We start from the raw sequence: 26,013 nt of genomic DNA on the forward strand, positions 1-26,013 counted from the left end.
GTGTGACATCTCATACCAAGTTAGTCCAGACTCATGGTGGCAACAGAAATGGCACCTTCTAAAAACAAGTGATTTCTTTTTCTTTTACACACAGAAAATGGGGCGGGCCTTAGTCCCAGTATTAAATGGCCATAGCTGCAATATCTGGCAGGTAAAATTACTAAGGGGCGGATCCCCTGAGGCCCTCAAATACTTGCCTCACTGAGCCTCCTACAATATATTTTGGAGTTAGCCAGCGAACTGTGTGTGCTGAGACCGATGATGCCACATGCTGACACTTGTTGGATTGAAGGCTTAGTAGCGTGGTCAGGCATGGCAACGACCCAGCTCTCCCGCTTCACCAGCGGCTTTTATGTGCTAGGTCGCTCATAACTTGGTGCTCTCTCCTTCTCTCCCTATTAACAGAAAGTCGTTTGCTTTTAGTGCCTCCTGTATTCTATGAGCAGACTAATCTTCAAAGGCAATTTTGATCCTGTCTTCCCCCACCCATGAACCCATGACAACTCCCTTTGCTTGTTGCATCAAATTTAGAATTCATAGTCGAATTCAAAGCTTCAAACGAGCTCCAGACTTCCTCCTTTTATTTTATTTTTTAAGCCTCATCTCAGGATATGCCCATTGGTTTTAAAGAGAAGGAGGGGGAGAGAGGGAGAACAAGAACATCAATAGATTGCCTTCTGTATGTGCCCCGACCGGGAATGGAACCTATGGCCTTTCGGTATATGGGACAGTGCTCCAACCAACTGGCCAGGCCAACCTTTCTCCTTTTAAATATATGCTGTTTTTTTTTTTTAAAAAAAAAAATTGATTTCAGAGAGAGAAGGGAGAGGTAGAGAGGGAGAGGAATGATCGGCTGCCTCCTGCACATCCCCTACTGGGGATTGAGCCCGCAACCCAGGCATGTGCCTTAACCGAGAATCAAATCATGATCTCCTGGTTCATGGGTTGACGTTCAATCACTGAGCCACACCGGTCTGGCCAACCTTTCTCCTTTTAAACCCAAGCCAAAGAATACACTTTAGTCATGTTGATGTCTTCAAGACCTAACCTTATCACCCTCAGTGAGCACCTCTCTCCAGTCCAGGATGTAGTAGGAAAAGCTGAATAACCAAAATGCACCCAGTCTCGCCAGATAATCACCAAGAAATTTTCCTACTTCAATATTCAGTGACCTTCTGCCTGTATTCATTTCTAACAAGGAGTGTTCTTTAATTGTCTCATGCTTCTATGCCCTAGGACCCCAGGATCAGGGACCAAGTCTGTAGATCTTGTGGGTCAAGTCCAGGGCTGGGTACGTAACTGTGCTGTGGTCGAAAGCAGTAGATTTCGAGTCAAACTGATCTGGCTTTGAGTGGCAATGCTCTCACTTACTGGTTTATGACCTTGGGAAGGTTACCTGACCTTTCTGAGCCTTCTTTCTTTCTTTCTTTCTTTTTTTTTAAAATATATTTTATTGATTTTTTACAGAGAGGAAGGGAGAGAGATAGAGAGTTAGAAACATCGATGAGAGAGAAACATCGATCAGCTGCCTCCTGCACACCTCCTACTGGGGATGTGCCCGCAACCCAGGTACATGCCCTTGACCGGAATCGAACCTGGGACCTTTCAGTCCGCAGGCCGACGCTCTATCCACTGAGCCAAACCGGTTCCGGCATGAGCCTTCTTTCTTATTTGGAGGCTTCTGCATTGGTTTCCTTCTGTGCCAAGAGGGTGGTGACATGAAGGGCAGTGTCTTAGTAGATGTCCCATTGGGAACTTTTGGACAAGCAACTGTAGTGGCCCCGTGGGTTACTATTGTCTACCTTCTGAATTTAAAAACTGGTTGGTAGAATTGGAAGTAGGAGGAGAGAAAAAATTCTGGCAGAAATGAGCTTGGGAAGGGATGTTGTTCTGGAGAAATGAGCCTGAAACTTAAGAGAAAAATGATCCATTCTGTAGAAAATTCTTATACGCCACGTGTGCTCTTGGCTCTAGATTTGATTTTTCTAATGAACCATATCTGACAGACAGATAGTCCTAAGGTGTTCAGTGATGGTATTTAGCCTTCAAAAATCAATCTCATTCAAAAAATAGTGAGCTATCCCCAAAAGTACATTTGCTATTTGGATAGTGATTTGCACTCCTACGTTTTTTTCAGTAATCAGATTGTGTGAGTCATGATTGGAATCCTCACCTTCATCCTCTCCACTTTGTGTGCTTGGGAACTTAGACACGAAGAGTTGGTTTTGATACGTGAGATTCACATCTCAAGCCTTTGTTAGGAATTTTAGAGTCAGGTAGGTCTAGTTCAAATCCCAGCTCTCCTTGAGGGCAGAAAACTTCACACTAGGCAAGTTACTATACCTCTCTGAGCCTGATTTCTCAACCATGAAGGACATAATTTTTGTTGCAGCTCAAGCTCAGTGCCTGCTTTCTAGTGGGCAATCAATGACTTCTGGTTTCCTCTCCCAAGAGTGCCAAACTTGCATTCCAGGCACTGTTTATTTATCTCGATTCTCCTTGAGCGCAGAAAACTTCACACTAGGCAAGTTACCATACCTCTCCGAGCCTGATTTCTCAACCATGAAGGACATAATTTGTGTTGCAGCTCAAGCTCAGTGCCTGCTTCTTAGTGGGCAATCAATGCCAAACTTGCATTCCAGGCACTGTTTATTTATCTCGTCTGTCTTATTACAATACTTAAGTGTCTGGGAATTATAATGCATAAGGAATACATGAGATATTTTTAATCACAGTGTCTTATACTCAGAATTATCACAAAGCCAGTCAAAAAGAAAAATAATATCCAGATTGTTCACTTTTTTTTTTAAGATTAAAGCCTTCATTTTAGAGATATTGGATTTAATGTGACAGTTTTAGAGGGACAAACAGTTTGTAACTTGAGAGTACATCGCAGCTGAGTGGCCAGAGGTCAATCCCCTTTGTAAAATAAATTTTGAAGCACATGGATGAAAAAGGATGTTATATTAGCTAGCACATTTGCTATAATCATAAAAACCAAAATATGGCTTTCTTCCATTTTATTAGTACTTATAAAATAAAAACAATTTATGAATATATGTCCCTTTTCAAGATAGAGAAACTACAGTCTTTGCCAAAAATACACACCCATAATTATTGAAATACCAAATTGCTCACATTTAGCAAGTCACTTGGTTTTAGGGTAGCATAGATATTTAAGTTAGCATAAGTGTAAGAGACAAGATTCTCAGTAATGTCCAGGTTACAGTAACTCTTCACCTACTTCTCAGTCATATATTCTAAATCCCACCTGTATCCCACTTACACATCTGTCTGTATCTGAGGAAGCATGTCTGCCAGTACAGGAAGGGAGCAAAGCTTTCTATAATAAATGGCATCATCTGCCGTGGGGGAAGTCATTGCCAATGCATGCACTCACTCACACAACTCATGCACTCACACAACTCACTCGTTCGTGCAACTCACTCATGCATTTCACACACCTCACTCATCCATGCAACTCACACACCTCGGGAAGTCATTGCCAATGCACGCACTCACTCACGCACCTCACTCACGCAACTCATGCACTCACACAACTCACTCGTTCGTGCAACTCACTCATGCATTTCACACACCTCACTCATCCATGCAACTCACACACCTCACACACTCACATATCTCACCCACTCACACAACTTACACACCTCATGTGACTCACTCACTCTGTATTAGCTAGTACTGTGGGTTGCAACTGACAGATCCTTACCTGAAATTAGGGGATTCCATTGCAAGGGACATCTCTCAGAATAGTTGTGCCCCTGAATGGGTTCAGAGCAGTTGGGCTTCAGGAACAACCGGAACTATTGACTGGAATGTACTTTTTCTGTGCACGTCTGATTCGCCCCTCTCCTTTTCTTGTAGACTGGCCACTTCACATCGATGAGAGAGAAACATCGATCAGCTGCCTCCTGCACACCTCCTACTGGGGATGTGCCCGCAACCCAGGTACATGCCCTTGACCGGAATCGAACCTGGGACCTTTCAGTCCGCAGGCCGACGCTCTATCCACTGAGCCAAACCGGTTCCGGCATGAGCCTTCTTTCTTATTTGGAGGCTTCTGCATTGGTTTCCTTCTGTGCCAAGAGGGTGGTGACATGAAGGGCAGTGTCTTAGTAGATGTCCCATTGGGAACTTTTGGACAAGCAACTGTAGTGGCCCCGTGGGTTACTATTGTCTACCTTCTGAATTTAAAAACTGGTTGGTAGAATTGGAAGTAGGAGGAGAGAAAAAATTCTGGCAGAAATGAGCTTGGGAAGGGATGTTGTTCTGGAGAAATGAGCCTGAAACTTAAGAGAAAAATGATCCATTCTGTAGAAAATTCTTATACGCCACGTGTGCTCTTGGCTCTAGATTTGATTTTTCTAATGAACCATATCTGACAGACAGATAGTCCTAAGGTGTTCAGTGATGGTATTTAGCCTTCAAAAATCAATCTCATTCAAAAAATAGTGAGCTATCCCCAAAAGTACATTTGCTATTTGGATAGTGATTTGCACTCCTACGTTTTTTTCAGTAATCAGATTGTGTGAGTCATGATTGGAATCCTCACCTTCATCCTCTCCACTTTGTGTGCTTGGGAACTTAGACACGAAGAGTTGGTTTTGATACGTGAGATTCACATCTCAAGCCTTTGTTAGGAATTTTAGAGTCAGGTAGGTCTAGTTCAAATCCCAGCTCTCCTTGAGGGCAGAAAACTTCACACTAGGCAAGTTACTATACCTCTCTGAGCCTGATTTCTCAACCATGAAGGACATAATTTTTGTTGCAGCTCAAGCTCAGTGCCTGCTTTCTAGTGGGCAATCAATGACTTCTGGTTTCCTCTCCCAAGAGTGCCAAACTTGCATTCCAGGCACTGTTTATTTATCTCGTCTGTCTTATTACAATACTTAAGTGTCTGGGAATTATAATGCATAAGGAATACATGAGATATTTTTAATCACAGTGTCTTATACTCAGAATTATCACAAAGCCAGTCAAAAAGAAAAATAATATCCAGATTGTTCACTTTTTTTTTTAAGATTAAAGCCTTCATTTTAGAGATATTGGATTTAATGTGACAGTTTTAGAGGGACAAACAGTTTGTAACTTGAGAGTACATCGCAGCTGAGTGGCCAGAGGTCAATCCCCTTTGTAAAATAAATTTTGAAGCACATGGATGAAAAAGGATGTTATATTAGCTAGCACATTTGCTATAATCATAAAAACCAAAATATGGCTTTCTTCCATTTTATTAGTACTTATAAAATAAAAACAATTTATGAATATATGTCCCTTTTCAAGATAGAGAAACTACAGTCTTTGCCAAAAATACACACCCATAATTATTGAAATACCAAATTGCTCACATTTAGCAAGTCACTTGGTTTTAGGGTAGCATAGATATTTAAGTTAGCATAAGTGTAAGAGACAAGATTCTCAGTAATGTCCAGGTTACAGTAACTCTTCACCTACTTCTCAGTCATATATTCTAAATCCCACCTGTATCCCACTTACACATCTGTCTGTATCTGAGGAAGCATGTCTGCCAGTACAGGAAGGGAGCAAAGCTTTCTATAATAAATGGCATCATCTGCCGTGGGGGAAGTCATTGCCAATGCATGCACTCACTCACACAACTCATGCACTCACACAACTCACTCGTTCGTGCAACTCACTCATGCATTTCACACACCTCACTCATCCATGCAACTCACACACCTCACACACTCACATATCTCACCCACTCACACAACTTACACCACACCTCATACTCACTCACTCTGTATTAGCTAGTACTGTGGGTTGCAACTGACAGATCCTTACCTGAAATTAGGGGATTCCATTGCAAGGGACATCTCTCAGAATAGTTGTGCCCCTGAATGGGTTCAGAGCAGTTGGGCTTCAGGAACAACCGGAACTATTGACTGGAATGTACTTTTTCTGTGCACGTCTGATTCGCCCCTCTCCTTTTCTTGTAGACTGGCCACTTCTTCCTTTTGGTCCATGTGGCAAAGGGTCCCTAGTCCAACAGTTTGGAAAGAGACACAGCGATAGGTAACTGGTATCAGATACCCATCCTCTACCAGTCAGTTATGCCCAGGAGGGCATGATCATTTAAAGACTTGGTGGCTCCTTCAAGAATTATATAGATGAAGGGGATGAGGAGAGGAGCACAGAAGGGGAGTGCTGAGCACAGAGTTCCAGAGATGCCCACACACCCATCCTGCCGTCCCAGGGAATACACACACAAAAAACAACACTCCCGAACTGAGAGGTTGCTTGCAGCCAAGTGATGGGAGACAGATGTGCAATTAAATAAGTGGAATAGAGTGATGTTGGCTTTGTAACAATGCATGCAATAATGCATGTAAAGAATGGTGTCATAATGGAAGTAAAGAATCGGTGATCGGTTAGGTTAGCTCTGACACACCTAGCTTCTGCCAGCAGTGATGGCTACATAGCTGGGCACATGGCCGGCTTCCTGAAAATACTTGAGCCAATTGAATTAGGTATTCTGGAGACTCGGGCTCGCCTTGGCGTTTTCTGAGTATAAGCGTCATGTGCTTTTTCATTAAGAGGCCTCTTCATCAGAATACCTTTTTGAATTATTCATTGAGTTCTTTTACAAGGGGAGAATTAAGGACATCATCAGGATTTTTTCATTTCAGCTAATTGTGTTGTGTTTCCGAGAATTCAAATGACCTGAATATTAGTTTCCTTTGCTAGCTCTCTAAACTGGTATTAAAAGACCTCCAGTAAGACTTGTTATACAATTCAGCTAGCCTGGCACTGAACTGCTTGTTAGTCACAAATTCCTGGCTTATAAGATGAAGACATACCCTTGTTCCTTGTCATGGGTCCCGCGAGCCTTTGCCATTGTCCCTGTCCGTTGCTATTGTAGTGACCTGCACTAAGTCCACAAATGGTCTCATGGTTAGCGTCCTCCAATTTGCTCTTTTTCAGGCAGAGCATACTGATCCCTTTTCCATCTTCTATTATATTGGGTCGACTTTCTGTCTTATTCCACAAATCTGTACCCTTGAAGCTTGGGTACCTCAGGCTGAGCACAGTTTGCTTCAGTCTCACCATCTTGGCTTTGTTTCTCACACTCATATTTTACCAAGGCTTTTATTGTCCTTCATCTGCTCTCTCTCTACCTTTGCTTGCCTTTACCTTTGGTTTAAATTAAACTTCTTATTTTGAGATCATTGTGATTTCACATGCAGCTATAAGTACAGACAGTCCTCGGGTTATGTCGGACTCAGAGTACATCGTTTCATGGTTACGTTGCCATCTCTCATTTATTTATTAAAAAAAAAAGTTCTGTCATTTCAACGTATGTACTTATGTGCTTCATGTTTTTTATTATTTATTTACCACAAGTAAAGGTCAGGAATTGTTATCTTTCTTTTAAATTTCTTTTACTGTTTCACTTCATTACTGCTGTGTATGTGCTCCATGTGAGTGACGTAGGTGCTTATGTAGGTAGGTTCAGACTTAGGGTGAAAACCGCGTTACGTCGCGCCGTAGGAATGGATCTCTGTCGTAACCCAAGGACCTACTGTAGTGATATTCTCTACCAAGTCCCCTCAGTGGTAACATCATCTTACAATACTATTGTACAGAATCATATTGTACAGTTATTGACATTGACAATCAAAAAAAAAATACAGAACAACTGCCATAATATTTTGACTTTTACGCTTCTTCTCATTATTCTTTTCTTTATTCACCTCTTAGACTCTTCTCCCTCTTCTCAGTTATATATTCATAGTCCCAGGTATTTAACTGAGTCCAGAATCCTAAAGATTTATCTTCTCTTTGATAGATACAGTTATTGACATTGACAATCAAAATACAGAACAACTGCCATAATATTTTGACTTTTACGCTTCTTCTCATTATTCTTTTCCTTATTCACCTCTTAGACTCTTCTCCCTCTTCTCAGTTATATATTCATAGTCCCAGGTATTTAACTGAGTCCAGAATCCTAAAGATTTATCTTCTCTTTGATAGGTTGGCTAAATTCTCATGTTGTCAGAGTTTCTAGGGATAGCAACTCCCATGTTTTTCTTTAAATCACTTCCCTAGAATAAATATAATTGGGATGGCTTAAAGTGGCCTTAAAATGCATGTGAGAACCTGATCTGCTATGGGTTCTGCTCGCCTTAATTTCAGGCAAGTCACATTAGGGTGAAGAATGTGTGGGGGCCGGTACAGTACTAATTCTTTGAGACCTAAGAGCCCTGATCAAAGGCACTTTCCCCCCAAAGGACAGTTCTGCACGGAGGATGTGGACGAGTGCCTGCTGCAGCCCAACGCCTGTCAGAACGGAGGCACCTGTACCAACCGCAACGGAGGCTACGGCTGCGTGTGCGTCAATGGCTGGAGTGGAGACGACTGCAGTGAGAACATCGACGACTGTGCCTTCGCCTCCTGCACGCCGGGCTCCACCTGCATTGACCGCGTGGCCTCCTTCTCGTGCATGTGCCCCGAGGGAAAGACAGGTGAGGCCAGCAGAACGACAGAGCTGGACACTAGGGAAGAAATCCTGAGCAGTCAGGATTTCTGCCTTCTTCTCTTTCATGTCGGTAGCTGTGTCCTTTTCATTACCAATCGGTAGGTACATATCACTTAAGATTGTTCTGGAAGTCTAATCGGTAGCCAAAGTGCTATGGAGCTAGTCTTTCCTGATCGCTTTTGGCTCTCCTCTCAACTCTATGTTAACGCAGTCTTTCGTCCTAAAAAAACGAAAGTTAGTCACGATTGCTTTGGGGGCATCTGCTGACCTCCTTATGACCTTAGGCTGAAAAGCGCCTCAGAAATTAAGACAAAATGACTAATGGATGTAGAGACTTCATATTAAGAAGAAATAGCCCACTTGCTCAGAAGGAGTTGGCAGGACAGAAGCATGTAAGTGCATTCCAGCTCCCAACGTCTATAGAAATATTGCCCTCGGGGTGGGTTTTTACTGACTTCAGAGTTAACAGTGCTCTAGCTCCTCAGTTTCACAGCTAAGGAAGGGAGGAAGTTGTGGAGAAAGACAGCTTAGGTGCGGGAACTTGGGGCCCAGCAGTTCTGAAATGTCCTCATATCTATGCCTTCCGAGGAGCCCCACCTCCAGCCTTGCAGCAGGAGCCTTAGCTGCCTGTTCTTAACCTAGTTGCAGAGTGGAAGATCCAGTTCCCGCGTGAACCATGCAGAACATGGGGCCAGCTAATATCGCCTCAGTCCTGAGGGCACTTGAGCCAGGAATGCTGACACTATTAAAGGGCTGCCCGAGCATAGGCTGATGCTGTTGCACTGGTTTTTTTTCTTCTGAGGCTAGTGAAATGCTGACGCCTCTTTGGTCACCGGGTGGCATGATTTGGGGAAAGTAGGTTAGCAAATAAAATAGAGATGCATGCAGCAGTTTGGACATACAGTAGAAAATGACTTATTGTCTATCTGAAATTACTGTTGAACTGCATATCCTCTGTTTTTGCTGCTCAGTCGGAGGGCTGTAGGAAGGTTATTGCCCTCTGCCTGTCTCTGTCGTCTGTCCGTCTCACTTATGGCCCTTGAGGAGCCGTCTAGCCGAGGGTGAGGGGGAGGCCACCAGGGTTGTCTGCAGAAGCTCCTGACTTGCAGCGTGTTCCTGAGGGAGGATCAGGAGAAAGGAAAGTTTCCTCAATCTCCATGGTGGATTTTGATGAGACAGTATAAGGCTTTCCCTCCTCCATGAAAGAGACAACTCTTCCTCAACTGGGGTCATTTTCTCTTTGTTCTTGTGACAGGACTCTTGTGTCATCTGGATGATGCATGCATCAGCAATCCGTGCCACAAGGGGGCACTGTGTGACACCAACCCCCTGAACGGGCAGTATATCTGCACCTGCCCACAAGGCTACAAAGGGGCTGACTGCACAGAAGACGTGGATGAGTGCACCATGGGTGAGTTCCCCGAACCTCTCCTCTTCCTCCCGTGTCTGCGAGCTCAGCAAGCATTTAAACTGAAGTACATTTTGCCCCAGATCTCCTGTTACTTGACCATTGTTTACAACCATCCTTTCAATGTAATCATATATTCTAGTCTGGGAATTGACATATACAGGTGGTCTGTACTTGATTCTTAATATAAAGCCCGACCTTAGAGACAGTTTGGGCAAAAGAGCAGCCAGAGACACACGAGAGTGAGGTTGCCTAGTCTAATTAATTAATTTGTTCACAAGAAAATGGGAAATTGAGAATCAGACTACGAAATGCCTGGCCCTAACGCTTGTAACAAGCAGACCACGTCTGTAGTCCACACATGTGGAAACTCGGTCGTGCTGTGATCCTGGTAACTGGTGCTTTTGTCTTTCAGCCAATAGCAATCCTTGTGAGCACGCAGGGAAATGTGTGAACACAGACGGCGCCTTCCACTGCGAGTGTCTGAAGGGCTACGCGGGGCCTCGCTGCGAGATGGACATCAACGAGTGCCATTCCGACCCCTGCCAGAACGACGCCACCTGTCTGGATAAGATCGGGGGCTTCACATGCCTGTGCATGCCAGGTACTTGGGCCCATCCGAGTGCGGGGTCTCGGCTGGAGGCACTGAACGGCGCTTCTCTGAGGTGGAGCACTCAGCACAGTGTGGCCATTCCGTGAGCCCCGTCAGCATCTCCTTCCCAGTAGTGACGGGGCTCCCGGCCAAGGGGCCCTTAGAGTGAGGCAGTGCTAGACTTCTTAGAACTGGGAAGGCCCAGGTAACCACGCCTATCATGTCAAAACCCAGGTTCGTGCAAGAGAAAATTTCAGAAAGGAGTGTTTTTATGCCAAGATTATTTAATACAGTATTTACCATAAGTGTCCTTTAAGTAGCAAGCCTTCCTGATTCCCTTACGTGTTACAAATACCATGCCTTCCCACTTGCAGAAATTAACTTTACCCGTAATTCTGTAGGAACCTGCCATGGCCATGTCCCATGATTCATGAGTTGTCCCCTGGAGCTCTTACGCAGGGACCGTTTCTGAGTTGGCAGAGAGCACAGCCAGTGCCTCTCACAGTGGAGGCTGCAGTGCTGCTGCCCTGTCACAGTGCTGGCGCTCTAGCCTGGGAGCCTCCTGACCTTGCCTTGCACCCTGAGGGCAGCAGCATCTCTGACTCAGCTGGTCTTTAGGAACAAGCAGTGGGGATCCCTCGGGCCTGGTGCTGCCCTGAAAGCAAAGCCTGGACTGGTCAGAGAACATGGCCCAGTCTTTGTTGGCACGTGAAGTGTGACCAGGGTCTTGGAGGTACCCTCATCCCCTTCATCACAGTGACCCGGATGTCCCAGAGGACACCCCTGTGTGATCTAACTGTCACTCTCACGGCATAGTTCCCCGGTCCTCTGCAGAAATGTCTCTGCTCATGAAGGATGTGGCCATCTTTGTAAGTTTGTGCTTTCTTGGCTAGAATACACCTTTCTCTCTTTCTAAGCCATTCGTGTGGTTCGTTTCCTTCAGGTTTCAAAGGTGTGCATTGTGAGTTGGAGATAAACGAATGTCAGAGCAACCCCTGTGTGAACAATGGGCAGTGTGTGGATAAAGTCAATCGCTTCCAGTGTCTGTGTCCCCCTGGTAAGTGCCCACCACCTGCCCTGCTATCTGCAGAAGCACAAAGCTGACTGACCCCGGGGAAGGGAGGATCGAGAGCAGGCAGAGAATGTGTGTGGGCTGTGCATGCGGAAGTCATTAAAGTGAGCCCTTCAGGAAGGAGATGTGTGTACAGAGTCGGGGAGTCTGTCTCAGCTAGTGTGTCCTCCAAATCCTCTGTGGCCACAAGTCCAAGTCTGTTCGGAAAGGCCCGTGACCTCTCTGTCTGTGTGTACATTTCAGAAAGTTCATGCCTCACAGAGGCCTTCGTTTCAGGCTCTTCGGGATTGTATTTTTCCCCCATGGGTTAGAGTCTCGAAGCCCGTTGGTGGGATTATTATTTTTAGACATTTCACCTCTGAGTCCAGAAACGGCCAACATAAGTCAGTTTTTCCAAAGAATGCTCCGCCTCTTCTCTCCCTCCCCAGAGCTATTGTTGAAGACACGCCAGGTTTTCTGCCACACACTGTGGTGTCTCTCATTTTCAGTCTCAGTCCCTCTGAGGCGAAGCTCACTTGTTGGAGTGCTTCCCTGTAACCGTTCAGGCCTGTTTTAACGAGAAGTGAAAAGTGTGGGGAAGAAACAGAGGTGGAGACACACACCGGTGCCTCTGTGCCCTGAGCTTCCCCCTGTTGTCCTGGTCACTTGCTGGGGAGAATAATTTCACTTTTGCTGACCCTTTGGCGTAAGGGAACTCAGCCCCACGCTGCTCGGGCACCATTGTCGGAGTGAAGGCGGACGTGGGATAATCCTGTGACTTGTGTCCTCCTGTGCCCTTTGCAGGCTTCACCGGGCCCGTTTGCCAGATCGATATTGATGACTGTTCCAGCACTCCGTGTCTGAACGGCGCCAAGTGCATCGATCACCCCAACGGCTATGAATGCCAGTGCGCCACGGGTGAGATTCTTCTCATTTTTCACCCCGCCCCCAGGTCCACCTGAACAAACAGGAGACTGTCCTTGTCCCGCTGCCCTACCAGCCCCGGGCACTGGAGGGACTGTTCTGCGTTTAGAGAGGTCTTCTTCCAGCTTGGTTTTTGCCGCTCTCTCTCCACTATTCCCTTCTCCAACACCTGCCTCCTTGTCCACCACAATAGTGGCCTGGCCTGGACATTGCCATTTGGTGTCCGTGTCTTTTTGGGACAGATTTTGGCAGCGGTGAGTTTCCAGCTGGCTTGACTTATTCCTCTGGGGAAGGGAAACATTCCAGCTGAAAGCTCTTTTTCACTGGGGGCTCCTCAGCAGGAGGCTTGTTGCTGTGTTTCTTGAGGCAAGGCATTGAACAAAGGCCCAGAAATGTAAGGGCTGTTGTGTGCAAGTGCAGACGCTTCCTGCAAACAAGGCCACATGCCCTAGGAGTCAGGTGGTTCTCAGACAGGTGCAAGAGCTCTGAGTCCTCTCTCCTGAATTCTGCTACTACAGTGAAAAAGAATCCGTTTGTAAATATTCTGCATGTCTGGTCTGTGGCCACAGTTCCCATGTGGGAGTGATCTGAATAAGCCAAACATCCCGTTACACATTTGCTTCAGCCCAGACCAACACTGTGGAAGTGGACTAGACATTATTAGGAAAGGGGACATTCCAATTTCTTTTTTATCCCTCTGCTTAAGAGAGAAAGAAGTTAGGAATAGAATTAAGGACAATCTTCTCATTTTAGAAAATGGGTTCTTAAACAGTTTTAAACATTATGTGCATTTCTTTCTGATCACAGAAAAACAATATCATGGAAACAAATGATTACTATTTCCGTAGTATTGGAGCATCACCACTTACTAGGCCTACTTAGACTAGGCCCTGTCAGGGAACCCTGTACCCACTTCTGTCTTCATGAACTGTTGTCTCTGGCTGGAGGAGTTCCGGGTTCTGTCCTCCTTTGGCAGCTTATGCTCATGGAGAGTGACCTTCGGGAGAGAGAGGTGAAACACCCTGAGTCATGCTGAGAGGGAAGGAGAGGCTTACTGGAGCCCCCGAGAAGAGATTTAATGTCAAGTGAAGGAGTTTTCATTTGTCCCAGTTTCATTTAAATGCTTGTAACTTGGTCATTCATTTTATTCAACAAGTCTTTATGGAAAACTTACTATATATGCATAGTACGATGGGGGCAGTTGAGGAATAAAGAAAAGTTCTCTGTTCTGTCAAGCCAGAATTGGGAGCCCAGCCAGTGTGGCTCAGTGGTTGAGCATCGACCTATGAACCAAGAGGTCACGGTTCGATTCCCTTACAGGGCACATACCCGGGTTGCAGGTTCAGTCCCCAGTAGGGGGTGTGCAGTAAATGGCTGACCAATGTCTCTCTCTCATTGATGCTTCTATCTCTATATCCCTCTCCCTTCCTCAAAAAAAAAAATGGGGAAGATAAGGTCCGTGGAACCATGAATACAGTCCCTGTATATTGGGTTTGGGAGGAAAAGAATATAGAGGTAAATATACCCAGGAAAGGTATTGAGGCCCAGTATGGGGTGAAGCTGCAGTTGAAGCATCTCTGCCAGGACAGCTTCGATCCCTTAGGAAGAGGTATTTGAATTCTGCAGATTCAATCTGAAGAACTTTATTTTAAGCACAGCTCTCTGGGCCTGCCTTATGAATCAATGCCAATGGTCAGTGTCAAGCGCTCATTCCTACAGGATGAATTCAGGCATGGGGGGTGTAGGGTACGGGGATGTGGCTCCATGTATGTTCAGGTGTGGAGTATCTGCCTTGGTTCTTAAGCCTCCTTGGTCACATTCCTTCCCAGGATTCACTGGCGTGTTGTGTGAGGAGAACATCGACAACTGTGACCCCGACCCCTGCCACCACGGCCAGTGTCAGGACGGGATTGATTCCTACACCTGCATCTGCAACCCCGGGTACATGGGCGCCATCTGCAGCGACCAGATAGACGAGTGTTACAGCAGCCCCTGCCTGAACGAGGGCCGCTGCATCGACCTGGTGAACGGCTACCAGTGCAACTGCCAGCCCGGCACGTCGGGTAAGCCCACCCCCTCCCTGTTTCCTTTGGAGCTGCTAACGTAAAAAAACATTCAAACCTGTGAAGCATTTTTGTGAGTGTATTTGAGTCACACTGTCAACAATTCCCGGGATACAGAATCTCAACGGATTGGGACAATGCTTGGAGAGTGGCAGTTTTTCACCTTGATTTATACATTACAATCAAAGGAGGAGACGTAATTGGGTTACATGACATCTATTGGTGATAGATTAGGAGCCGGGAGAAAGCAAAAGGGGGGGGCAAGCTCTGGGATTGGATAAAAAGTAAAATGATAGACACGCACTTCTTAGGTGGGTGCAGGATAGTTAACAGTCAACAATTAACTCAATAACAATGAGGGGATTTGTAGTCTCCGTAGAGTGGTGCCTGTGCTTTAAGGGGTCTGGAAAAAGGAAAAGTACTTTGACTTTACAACAATATGTAATGCAAAAAGGCAGTAGGCTCAGTTAAGGTAAAGATTTACCCTTGTCAGGGAAGCTACCGGCCTAGGATGCGACTACCCACCATAACTGCTTTTAGTTAAAGTTTTAATTTCAGACCCTCCTTTGTGACTACGTTAGGCCTTTGAGTTTGCAAGACCGCCATGCAGGCCTTCCCTGAGCTTGTCAGGTTAGCATGTGGCCCCTTTTTCATCCAGAGTGTTCACTGCTTCTCAAACACGATTTACACAGATGTCTCAGACTTCCTGGGCAGACGCTTACATACCTAAAACACAGTCCTTTTTCCTGAGAAGCTTGGCCAAAGCCACAGTCAGAAACATCTCTGAGGGAGCTGGCTCCAGCCAGGGAAGAAATGAGAGACAATCGTTTCTCAAAGCTGGTGATTTTAGGCATGTGTTTCCCTAAAAGAAGCATACCGCTTCAAAAACCTGCAGTTATTCTTTAAAATGGAAAACCTTGCTTTTGTGGCTTGGTTTTATTGTCATCTTTTTCTGTAACCTCCACTGCAGGCTAATAAAGTTGTGCCCCCGCGAATCCCCTTTTTCCATCCCCACCCCCTCCTGTCTTTCCAATCGTTTTCTCGATTTCAGAGTCCAGTATCTTTAATGTGACACCTTTCTTCTGCCACTTGTCGCTGGTGGGCTTTGGGCAGTTGTGGGGATTGGGAGAGGGAAGAGAGACTTTGCAGCTCCCTGTCATTGAAAATTAGAATGCGGGGCCACCATTCCTCATCCCAGCTCCTCGCTTCCTGACTACAGTTCATTCCTGCTGGCTGGGAGGGCAGGCTGCTCCTTGCTGGGGGTGTTGAATTACTTGCTCAGGCAGCAGCATTTCACAGGTTTCACTGGATTCTGTTTTACTTATTGGAGGAATCATTATGGTCACAACTGTGGTTAATGGACAGAGAAGCACTGTGTCTCAGATCAAAGAAAAGTGTACCAGTGGAAGATTAACCAGTGGGTGCCTTCGTCAGAGCGGACCTGCCAGTACAGCGCACTGATTTATTGAGAACTCCTCTCCCTTTAAGGACAATGGCCTAGGTGGGGGCAAAGGTGGGGGAGCTGCCCTCATTTTACTTTGTGATTTCCAAACGCATTCCTTCAAACTTGTCAAGGGCCCTGGGCTTCTTCCAGGACCCGCACATGCCAAGTTTGAAAACAAAGTCCTTTTTGAGTTGCTCGAGCATATGAAAAACATCCCCTGCCTCACAGTGGCAAATGCCTCCCCTCCCCACGTTTAGATAACTCCCCAGCAGGGCTGAATGGATCTTTGTGAAACCCTCCAAAAGCAATTTGCTTCCGGGCTGGTCCCCAGACATGAGACATTGCAGTAGGAAAAGGAATTTGAGAGACTTACCAGCAACTGAATGGATGCCTGTAGGATGGCGGGGCTGCTCTGGGCCCCATTGTAACAAGCTCACCGGAAACCCCTGGAAACCGGGAGCTGGTGGGGGAGCAGCACTTGGTTTTCTCTGTGATGGTTATCACTGTGGCAGGAAGTATCAGGTGTGTTCCCTGGGGGGACAGCGAAGGCAAGGTGTGAGGAGCTGTCAGTGGAAAGGCAGGAAGTAGCTGTGAGGGGTGTGCAGGCAGCAGAGAGAGGGAAGGCCCAGAATCTCTCAGAAAGCTGCCAGACCTGTTCCTGTGGCATCAGGAGCCTTAAAGCAGAGAGACCCAGGCTACATAAAGGCATCTTGTAATGGGCGGAGAAAGGCCCGGCATGGAGGGCCCCGGGGGAAAGGATCCATTCAAATAGTCGTTATGAATAGACTCTCAAGTTCCAGAGTAAGAATCCGCGACCCATTCAGAATGCGGTCCTAGGTGGCGGGCTGGGGTCTGGATGAGTGTGTAGACAGAGGGAAACTTTACAACTTGCTGCTTGTAATGTGGCTTCTCGCTCAGTGGGCACTGAAAGTGGGGTGCACTACCTGGAATCGCTTCTTTCGCCTGTGCTCTTACGATGGGACACTGTTCTAAGTAAGTTATTTTTGGTTTGAAGTCACAGAATCCAATTTGACTAGCTTAAAGGATTATAGACAAGCAAGCAAACAACAATAAAACTGCAGAAAGAATTTAGTGAGAGCACAAAAAAGCATCTCGTGGATTTCAGGTGAGTTTGGAGCAATAGGCTTTGCAGAGATTCGCAGGGAGCAGGGCCATTTGCAGACCAGAGCTCACACCGTCATACTCCTGCATTCCAATGACAAAGTCTCACTGGCCCAGTGGGCGGCTGTCTCTTCCTGCTCAAGTAAATTTTTGATGTAATTATTGTTAATAAATATTAATGCAAAGTGAGTCAAAATTATGGCATTTTGTCATGGAAGTTTCATTTCTTAATTTATAATCCTTATTATCAGGTTTTATTTTTTAGACTTTTTAAACTACTGAAGTATTCTATGATACCCAAAAAAGCATCACTAAATTCATGTTAATTATATCGTGAAATATGAGTATTTTTACCGAATAATGCTAGCAATAATGATTGGTATATCTCTACTGTTTAGTTACCCATATCTTCAGTTAAAGCTTTTCTAACACAGCCAAACTCCACAGTTTTTTCTGGGAATCGACCAGAAGGAAGACAACATACTCCAGGAGGAAGTTTTCAGACTCTTTAAAGTTTATCCTGAGTTGTAACCAGAATAGTGACTGTCAGTTTAAAGCTTATAGTGGTTCCAAAATTCTAATTTTCATGTGAAAGCTTATATTTTATCTTTGGAACACAATACTATCAGTTTTTGCTTTTTTTGAAATAACAGGTTTACTCTTTGCGGTTAATATGAACTAAATAGTTCGGTGCGAATAGCCCTGGTTTGTCTTGTCAGTTGTTCTTTTGATGAAAATGGGATTCCATGAAAAAAAAACAACTGCTTCCGTTCAAAGCTGAAATCATCAAACAACTGCTTTTCCTGGAGGCACCTCTGCACGTTGGCATGTCACCAAGCGGCCTCATGTGTACTTCCCAGGTCATCACACAGAACAGTGGACATATAAACAGTCAAGGGTCAAGATGTAATAAAAGGATAAAGTTAATCATCTTACTTCACCAACGTCATTCTTAAGGGAGCCTGTCTTTTTCTCTGGTTTTTGCTGCGAGTGCACGGATGTGATGGATACAGTGCCCACCGCTGCAGTGTGGCACCGCTGCTCTGATTCCCGCCATGGCTTCTGCCCGTTTGTGCCAATGCCAACACAGTGAAAAAGGCACACAGGGGCTCAGTGCGATGAATGAGATCGCCTTGCCCCCATGATCCCTCCGGCAGCATTGCTGCTTTCCCCAGGGCTGGCTGGATACTCTAGCTTTCTCAACCAGTTAACTGCCATGCGTCCAAAACGGAAACCATCTATACGTCTATAGACGCTTATGGCGTACAAAGGGTTAACACTTAGGGTCCCAAGCAGACATCCTTGATATGTTGGTGGAAATATTGCATGGTTCCTCTTTGCTCTTATCCTTGCAGGTGTTAATTGTGAAATCAATTTTGATGACTGTGCAAGTAACCCGTGTGTCCATGGCGTCTGTATGGATGGAGTTAATCGTTACAGTTGTGTCTGCTCACCAGGATTCACAGGTAACGCCCCTTGGTGTTGGGAGGTCCTACTTTCAGCCCCATTGCTTGGGAAAAGGGCATCTAAAGGAACATTACTTTTTAAATGTTTTCTATTTGTTTGTCTCTGGGAAGTTTAGACTTTTGTTTCTGTGCTTCTCTGGCCCTGTTTTCTAGTTACAGGCCTTCCCTGAACTGTAACATGAAACTTTTCATTAGTTAGGGGTTTTAGACCATGTGTTTATAGCCACCTGAAAAGAACTTTCAGTTATACCCAGAATTTATCACTCACTGTGCTTGAGTTATATTTTTCTGTAATGGCATAGCCAACGTAAAATTCTTTGAAAACATTAAAAACTTTTTTCTGAGTACTACTTCTAATGGGAGCTTGTTGGATGAAGCCAGATCCAACCTCATATGGCTAGCACAATTGAGATTTTTTTTTCTCCCCAAGAGGAACGGAGTAAATGCCTAAAATAAAGTTGGCTAGAATCCTTCCTAAATTATAAGCAGCTAGAGCATTTAACACATGTACACATGTGTGCACACAAGTTTTCCCTTTTTTCTCGTTTGTTAATCACATTACCTTTATCATTTACCCTCCTGAACAAAAGTGCTAGAGGCTACTGAGGAATCCCGAGGCCCCTCACACACCCGAAGGCTTGTGCTCTGCCAATCCTATTCTTTCTAGACAGTGCCATACACAAGCAAACGTAAGATGTGGCCGTTCAATAAGTACCATGTGGTCATTTGCAACCAATGTGAGAAACTTCCCTCGGAGCTTTCCACTATGATGTCAGAGGCAATCGGAGCCAAGCACTTGGGGGGACTTGCATTCCTCTGCATCCCACAGTCCTTTTCTCCTGCTGTGCCTGTGTGGATGCTGGGAGGAATGGTGGTGGCCCCAGGGTCACTGGAGCCCGTGTTCAGTGAGCGATCGCTTCGAAGACAAGTGTGATGGAAGCTCTCATAGTTAGTGCCCAGCACTGATGGTAGGAGCCAGATGTGCTTGCTTCTCTGTCCCGAAACTTGTTACCCCAAGACTAAGTGGCAGCCAACAGACACACAAAAATTCCTGCCAGTTGGGATATGAGGTGCATTTTTGTTAAATGAGTAATAAGAAGAGAATGGTTACCATTTATTAAAGACTTACTTTGAGCCAGGCATTAAACTACGTGCCTAACCTCATGTAATTGCCACTGCTGCTATCATCCCTACAGTATTGATGAGAGACCCAGAGCTTGCAGCTGGGCCTTCACCCCAGGGGTCCCACTCCAGAGCCCGCTGTCGCAGTGCCTAACCTCATGTAATTGCCACTGCTCCTATCACCCCTACAGTATTGATGAGAGAGACCCAGAGCTTGCAGCTGGGACTTCACCCCAGGGGTCCCACTCCAGAGCCCGCTGTCGCCTAAGTGGGTGCCATTGTGGTTTCTTTTTAGGTATATAAGCCTTAGACTAGATTTCTGCTTTTTCTTTTTCTGGGAATGTCAGTGAATCATAGTCTCCCTTTTTAACATTCAGCAAACCAGGAAGGTCAAGGAGGGAGGACATAGGCTAAAAATATTCTAAAATAAACTTAAGGTGTAGCATGAGACCACATAAGCAAAAAATGGAATGTTTTGATTCCTGGGTGGTACCCTGTTCTTGGAACTGTTTTCTAGTTTGTTTGGGGTTTTTTTTGGGGGGGGGGGCAGGGGGGGAAGGGTAGGGGGGCTTGAATAAGCTGCTGAAAATAGAATAAACTGTGGTTCATACTCAGAGCTGTGAATGTGAGTTGCTTTATTCTTTCCTTTGTTTTATTTTAATGCTACTTTTTAAACAGATTTAAGAGTGTTTTTTTTTAATTAAATTAATTGGAGTGACATTGGTTAATAAATCTATATAGGTTTCAAGTGTACATTTCTGTAACACATCACCTGTGTATTACATGGTGTGTTTACCACCCACAGTCAGAGCTCCTTCTGTCATTATATATTTGACCCCTTTACCTCCCCCCATGCCCTTTTCCCTCTGGTAACCACCATACTGTTGGTGTCTATGAGTTTCTGTTTGTTTGTCTGTCTTGTTTATTTGTTGCTTCCAGTTTTATATCCCACATAAGTGTCTATCAATGTTTGAGGGATAAAGAAGATGTGAGATATATATATATATATAATGGAATGTTACTCATCTGTGAGAAAGAAGGAAATGCTACTTGTGTGTAAAAATATGGATAGACCTTTAAGGCCTTCTGCTAAGTGAGATAAGTCAGACAGAGAAAGACAAGTACTAGATTATATCACTTATGTGCAGATTATGGAAAAGAGTAGAATGGTGGTTACCAGGGGCTGGGGGAATTGGAAAGATGCTGTTTAAGGATGCTAACTTGCAGCTAGTAGATGATGAGTTCTGGAGGTCTGATGCATAGTGAAGTGATGATAGCCAACAACACTGTATTATAAACATAAAGTCGGTAGGAGAATCAATCATAATTATTCTCACCACAAAAAAGAAATATTTATGTGACATGATAGAGGTGTTAGCTAACAATATGGTATACTCATATTGCAATATGTAAATGTAGCAAACCGTAAACGTACACAATGTTACATGTCAATTATATCTCAATAAAAAAAATTAACAAAACAAAAAGGTAGCTGGGGAAGTTTTATGCCCATTTAACAAGTGAGGCAGCTCAGAGATAGAGCCCAAGTCCATTTTATCAGCGAGGGAATCACACAGCCAGGACAGTGAGTCCCTGGAGGCAGGGACCTTTCTAATCACCTTTGTGGCCAGTGTCTAAAACAATGTCTGGCACCGAGGAAACACTCAGTAAATGCTGCTGAGTAAATGACTATAACTCAAATATGGGACCTCTGACATCCAACCCCAGACCCCTGAGTCCGAGCTATCCCATGATTTCATTCATTAAACACCGGGTGAGAAACCTTGGTTCACTTCTCATCCAGTAGTTACTGGGCCCAGGAAGGTCCGTAGGTTTGTGCTGGGCATTTCTGAGGCTGAGTAGAAACTCCTGAAGGGTGGGATCTGGCTGTCAGGTCAGGTAGTAGACTGCACAAGGATGCTCTCAACTCTCAGCTAAAGGTGGCTTGAAAATCGATTCTGAAAGAGTTTTAAAAGCAAATGAAGAAAGCTTGGGAGGAGTGGCCTCTGAGAAGATGCTTCCAAAAAAGGACAGAAAACGAAGGCCTTTCCTCTCTCTCTCCCTGCGTGGCAGGCTGAGGATAGCTCACATCTCAGTTCCATTGGCACACGAGGTTGAGGCGAAGGAAGTCGTATTTTAAAATAAGTTATTAATACAACACTTAAGAGGAAAGCAGCCACCACCACCAGATTATGGGTCTTTACCACAGGAACCACCAATCATGGTTTAGAGAGCAATGAAGGGTGAAAAAATGTTAATACCCATCCTTTAAAGGGGTGTGTGTCTGTTTCATTTGGAATTTCCTGTTCTAAATGCAGGGTTACTCTTTCTCAAAGAAAAATGCATGGTGGTGTGCATGTTTTTCTGAGTCAGAACATTGTATTCTTTGAAATTTGTCTGTTTCTTCCTAAGTTTACGTGTTGCCACTCATTTACAGAATGATGGGTTATTTTAAAGTTTTATAACATTTTGGAATATATAGTTGAATCTCAATTATTCAGAATGTAACAAAGCAAAACTCATATTACTGGAAAACTCTACTCAGCTTAAAACAACAAATGTTAAGGTTCCAGCAGGCTTCTTTTCAAAATGCAATCTCAGGTATGTTTTAGAGGACGAACCTACTCATTTCAGTTTCATATATTCTGAGCATTTACATGTTAATGAACTTATAATTGTCTACCTCAGAGTTCCTCAGAATGTAGTGTTTGAACCACCTGCATAATTTAAAATGTGCTTTGCTGGACCCTACCCATCACAGCCCACGGGGAAGGGGCCTAAGTCTCCTTTTAAAGTGGTACTTTAAGCAACTCTTTTAGCACATGTAAGTTTGAGAGCCACTGGTGTAGATGGAAAGACCCAAAATTGTTTTCTCAGCTATCAGAGGACAGTAAAATTATATTTAGAATATTCTTGTTCCTGAGACAGATAATGGATTAATACAACTCTACAAGTGAAAGCAAACTGGCTTTCCTTTTTTAACCACATTAATCATTACACTACTATTTCATTCACGAAGCATCCCAGTTCATTGAGATTTACCGTCTGTAGAACTGTAAGAGGTTGACTAACCAGAAAAATGAATTTTCGATAAGCCAGCTGAGAACAGTAGTAAGATGAGCTTCTTTGAAAGTACTCAGAGCAACGTCAAGAACTTCGGTAACTTTGATGTTCTCTTTCTAAACCCTTGTGAAGTTGCCCCTTTTCCAAGATGGAGTGAAGAAGAAATGTATGTCAGAACATGACACCAGCATTTTGATAACTTTGCTTCATATCAGAAGACATTGCTGCTTGCTCCTCCCTCTCATGGCACTACGTGCTTTTGGGTGTCTTATTCCTTAAATAAGTTCTGTTGGGTGCCTGTGCAGATGAAGGTGTCAACACAGTATGTCTCAGTTCTGTGTCTATTCCCTAAATGTTTTGGATTTGACAAGAACTGCCCCCCTTCTCTACAGGGCAGAGATGTAACATTGACATTGATGAGTGTGCCTCCAATCCCTGTCGCAAGGGTGCAACATGCATCAACGATGTGAATGGTTTTCGCTGTATATGCCCCGAGGGTCCCCATCACCCCAGCTGCTTCTCGCAGGTGAACGAGTGCCTGAGCAATCCCTGCATCCACGGGAACTGTACCGGGGGCCTCAGCGGGTGAGTAGCTGCCATGTAGTCATCATTTCTTGTTGACCTGTGTCAACTGACCTGCAGAAGTCAGTCAGGGACCTGAGCTGACTGAGATTTTGGTAGTCCGTATCGTAGTCTTCCAAATTGCCTCCTTGTCCTTCCCTCCTATGACTGAACAGGAGGAAAATAAGGAGGAATGTCTTCCTTGTGTGGGTAGGCAGCATGTGGCGGGAGTTCAGGGTTGTTTTATGAGTCTTTGGCAAGTGAAAGAATGAAGAGGGTGTTTAGAGGCAAATGGGAAATCAAGTCATTTCCAAGATGAATTTTCTCAGTATTCCTGCTTCAGAGTAGGGCAGCCTTCAAAGCATCCCAACCTATCACATTTTTCCTAAGAAGCTCCAGACATCTGGCCACGATCTCCTGATACGACATTCTAAGTCCTAATGACATTCAAATTGTGAACAATGTCCATGTACTTCAAATACCTTCATTTTGGACCTTTTTCTGCTCAGTACGCTGGGTGCTTTCTGTGGCAGGGTTTCTGGTCAGAACAAAACATATCTCAGAAGTCAGGCATTCTAGGAGATCTTCAGAGTGGCTCAGAGTCCCTGATACTAATCTACTTCCTGGGTGTCTGTTTTGCCTCAGAAACAAATGACCCTAAGGTTTGCTTTACTTTAGTTTTGCTTTTGTTTTTTAAAATTTAAATTCTTTATTGTTTTAAAGTATTACGTAAGTCTCCCTTTCCCCCCACTGACCTCTCCCCGGCCACCCCCACCCCCTAGTTTTATATATAAGGAAAAAAAACTATGCAGATTTATCCGTATTAATGTGTCTTTCAGATTGGTCCAATATGTTGTACCAACCATGCTCTTTACATATGAAAGCTCAGTGTAATTAATTAGTTTCTCTAGCATCTTTGTGAACCAGGGAAGCACCAGGAAGGAAGATCATTTAACTCCAGATGGGCCCTCCTGATCCACACTGTGTTCTTGGTGACCCACGTATAGGTCCCTAGAGAGTAGAATTGAGATTAGCTTACCTTCATCTCCTCTTTCCCTCATTTCTTCACCATGTCCTGTATTCAACTCTGACTCAATTGTACCTTCATTCCCCATAGTAAAGAATTCTGTCTTCTTTCAGATACAAGTGCCTCTGTGATGCAGGCTGGGTCGGCATCAACTGTGAAGTGGACAAAAATGAATGCCTTTCCAATCCATGCCAGAATGGAGGAACCTGTGACAACCTGGTGAATGGATACAGGTGTACTTGCAAGAAGGGCTTTAAAGGTGAAGGCAAAAGTGCATATTTCCATCTCCCTTCCCTGCCCTTTGGTTGTTGCGTATTGCTTGGCTCACTTCTTTCTTTCCTTTTTTCCTCTGTTCATTCACACAGCAAACATAATTTGAGCACCTAATATTTATAAGGCACTGGGCAGTAAAAACATAAATAGATATAGATTCTACTCTCAGCCTAGCAGAGAGGTGAGCTATTGAAGGTGAGCAGCCGGGACTTCACTTACACAACTTTGGACAGGTGTTCTAATTGCAAGCTTCTTGATGCAGGCTTGATTCTATGATAATTCAAAAGAGAAATTGGTAGTAGAATGAAAATACTGTCTTGCTGTAATTCCTACAGCAGTAATATGGAAAGATTCATGTGTTCAAAACCTTCCAGCAAATTATTTCACACAGTGAGATACTCTTAGATACATAGTTCTCCGTGGCCTTCTGGAAAAATACAGAATAAGGGGGGTATTGTGTAAAATAATTTTTGGGTTGTTACTGTTGTATTTCTGCCATTAGTTTTCTCTTGGAAACTCATGAGAGAGAAATCCATGGGTAAATCATTTATATTTGGACTGCTCTATTCACTTAGTCTTTGAGTTCCCCACTCAAAAGCAGTGCCAGGCCCTAGCTGGTTTGGCTCAGTGGATAGAGCGTTGGCCTGCAGACTGAAGGGTCCCAGGTTCAGTTCTGGTCAAGGGCACATGCCTGAGTTGCTGGCTCGATCCCCAGTAGGGGGCGTGCAGGAGACAGCCAATCAATGATTCTCTCTCATCATTGATGTTTCTATCTCCCTCTCCCTTCCTCTCTGAAATCAATAAAAATATATATTTTTTAAAAAGCGGTGCCAGGCTACTGCGAATCAGCAGTATATTTCAGGGACATTTTATTTGATTAGTTGAAAACGTTCTGAAACCGTATTTTAGTTATTAATTTACTGATATATTACATTTGCGAAGAAGCGTATAGATTTAAAAGCACTTTTATGTCTTTATCTCATTGAGACTTACTGATCAAACAAAATCAAAATGTACAGTCCATATTTGTATGACTATTGAATAGCCAGCCCTCTGCACTCCCAGATCATTTTTACAGTGCTCTAATTCCTCTATTTTAAGGCTTTATTGAAGGTGCAAAGGTGTGTAATAGCTGGGTACTTTCCTGTCCCCGTAAGTGCCTCTTTTCTCTTTTTTAGAGTGGGAGTAGAATTCATATCTTGATCAGGAGGAGTCAGCTTTGTGACCTCAGGAAGTCTTACCACATCGATGGAAGGGGGCGCATAACTCGGAGGCTTTGATTAATGTATTCAAGAATGTCACCCCTCGATAACCCATACCCCCTTGTTAAGCCCTGACCAGATACATTGTGTACAAAGAGCTTATATTTAGAT

General features: G+C 44.4%; 1 protein-coding gene across 1 annotated transcript in view; it reads left to right on the forward strand.

Moving 5' to 3' along the window:
* NOTCH2 (notch 2) overlaps positions 1–26,013 on the forward strand; it is a 96,935-nt gene that overhangs the window by 44,415 nt on the left and 26,507 nt on the right. The window contains exons 6-14 of the mRNA XM_014550098.1: positions 8,277–8,510; positions 9,780–9,935; positions 10,348–10,536; positions 11,468–11,581; positions 12,380–12,493; positions 14,329–14,562; positions 18,484–18,594; positions 23,172–23,364; positions 24,481–24,626. Coding sequence (XP_014405584.1) covers positions 8,277–8,510; positions 9,780–9,935; positions 10,348–10,536; positions 11,468–11,581; positions 12,380–12,493; positions 14,329–14,562; positions 18,484–18,594; positions 23,172–23,364; positions 24,481–24,626 — 1,491 coding nt within the window. The remainder of the gene's footprint in view (positions 1–8,276; positions 8,511–9,779; positions 9,936–10,347; positions 10,537–11,467; positions 11,582–12,379; positions 12,494–14,328; positions 14,563–18,483; positions 18,595–23,171; positions 23,365–24,480; positions 24,627–26,013) is intronic.

The sequence above is a fragment of the Myotis brandtii genome, unplaced genomic scaffold (genome assembly GCF_000412655.1).
Source record: "Myotis brandtii unplaced genomic scaffold, ASM41265v1 scaffold582, whole genome shotgun sequence".
Taxonomy (NCBI): Eukaryota; Metazoa; Chordata; class Mammalia; order Chiroptera; family Vespertilionidae; genus Myotis; species Myotis brandtii.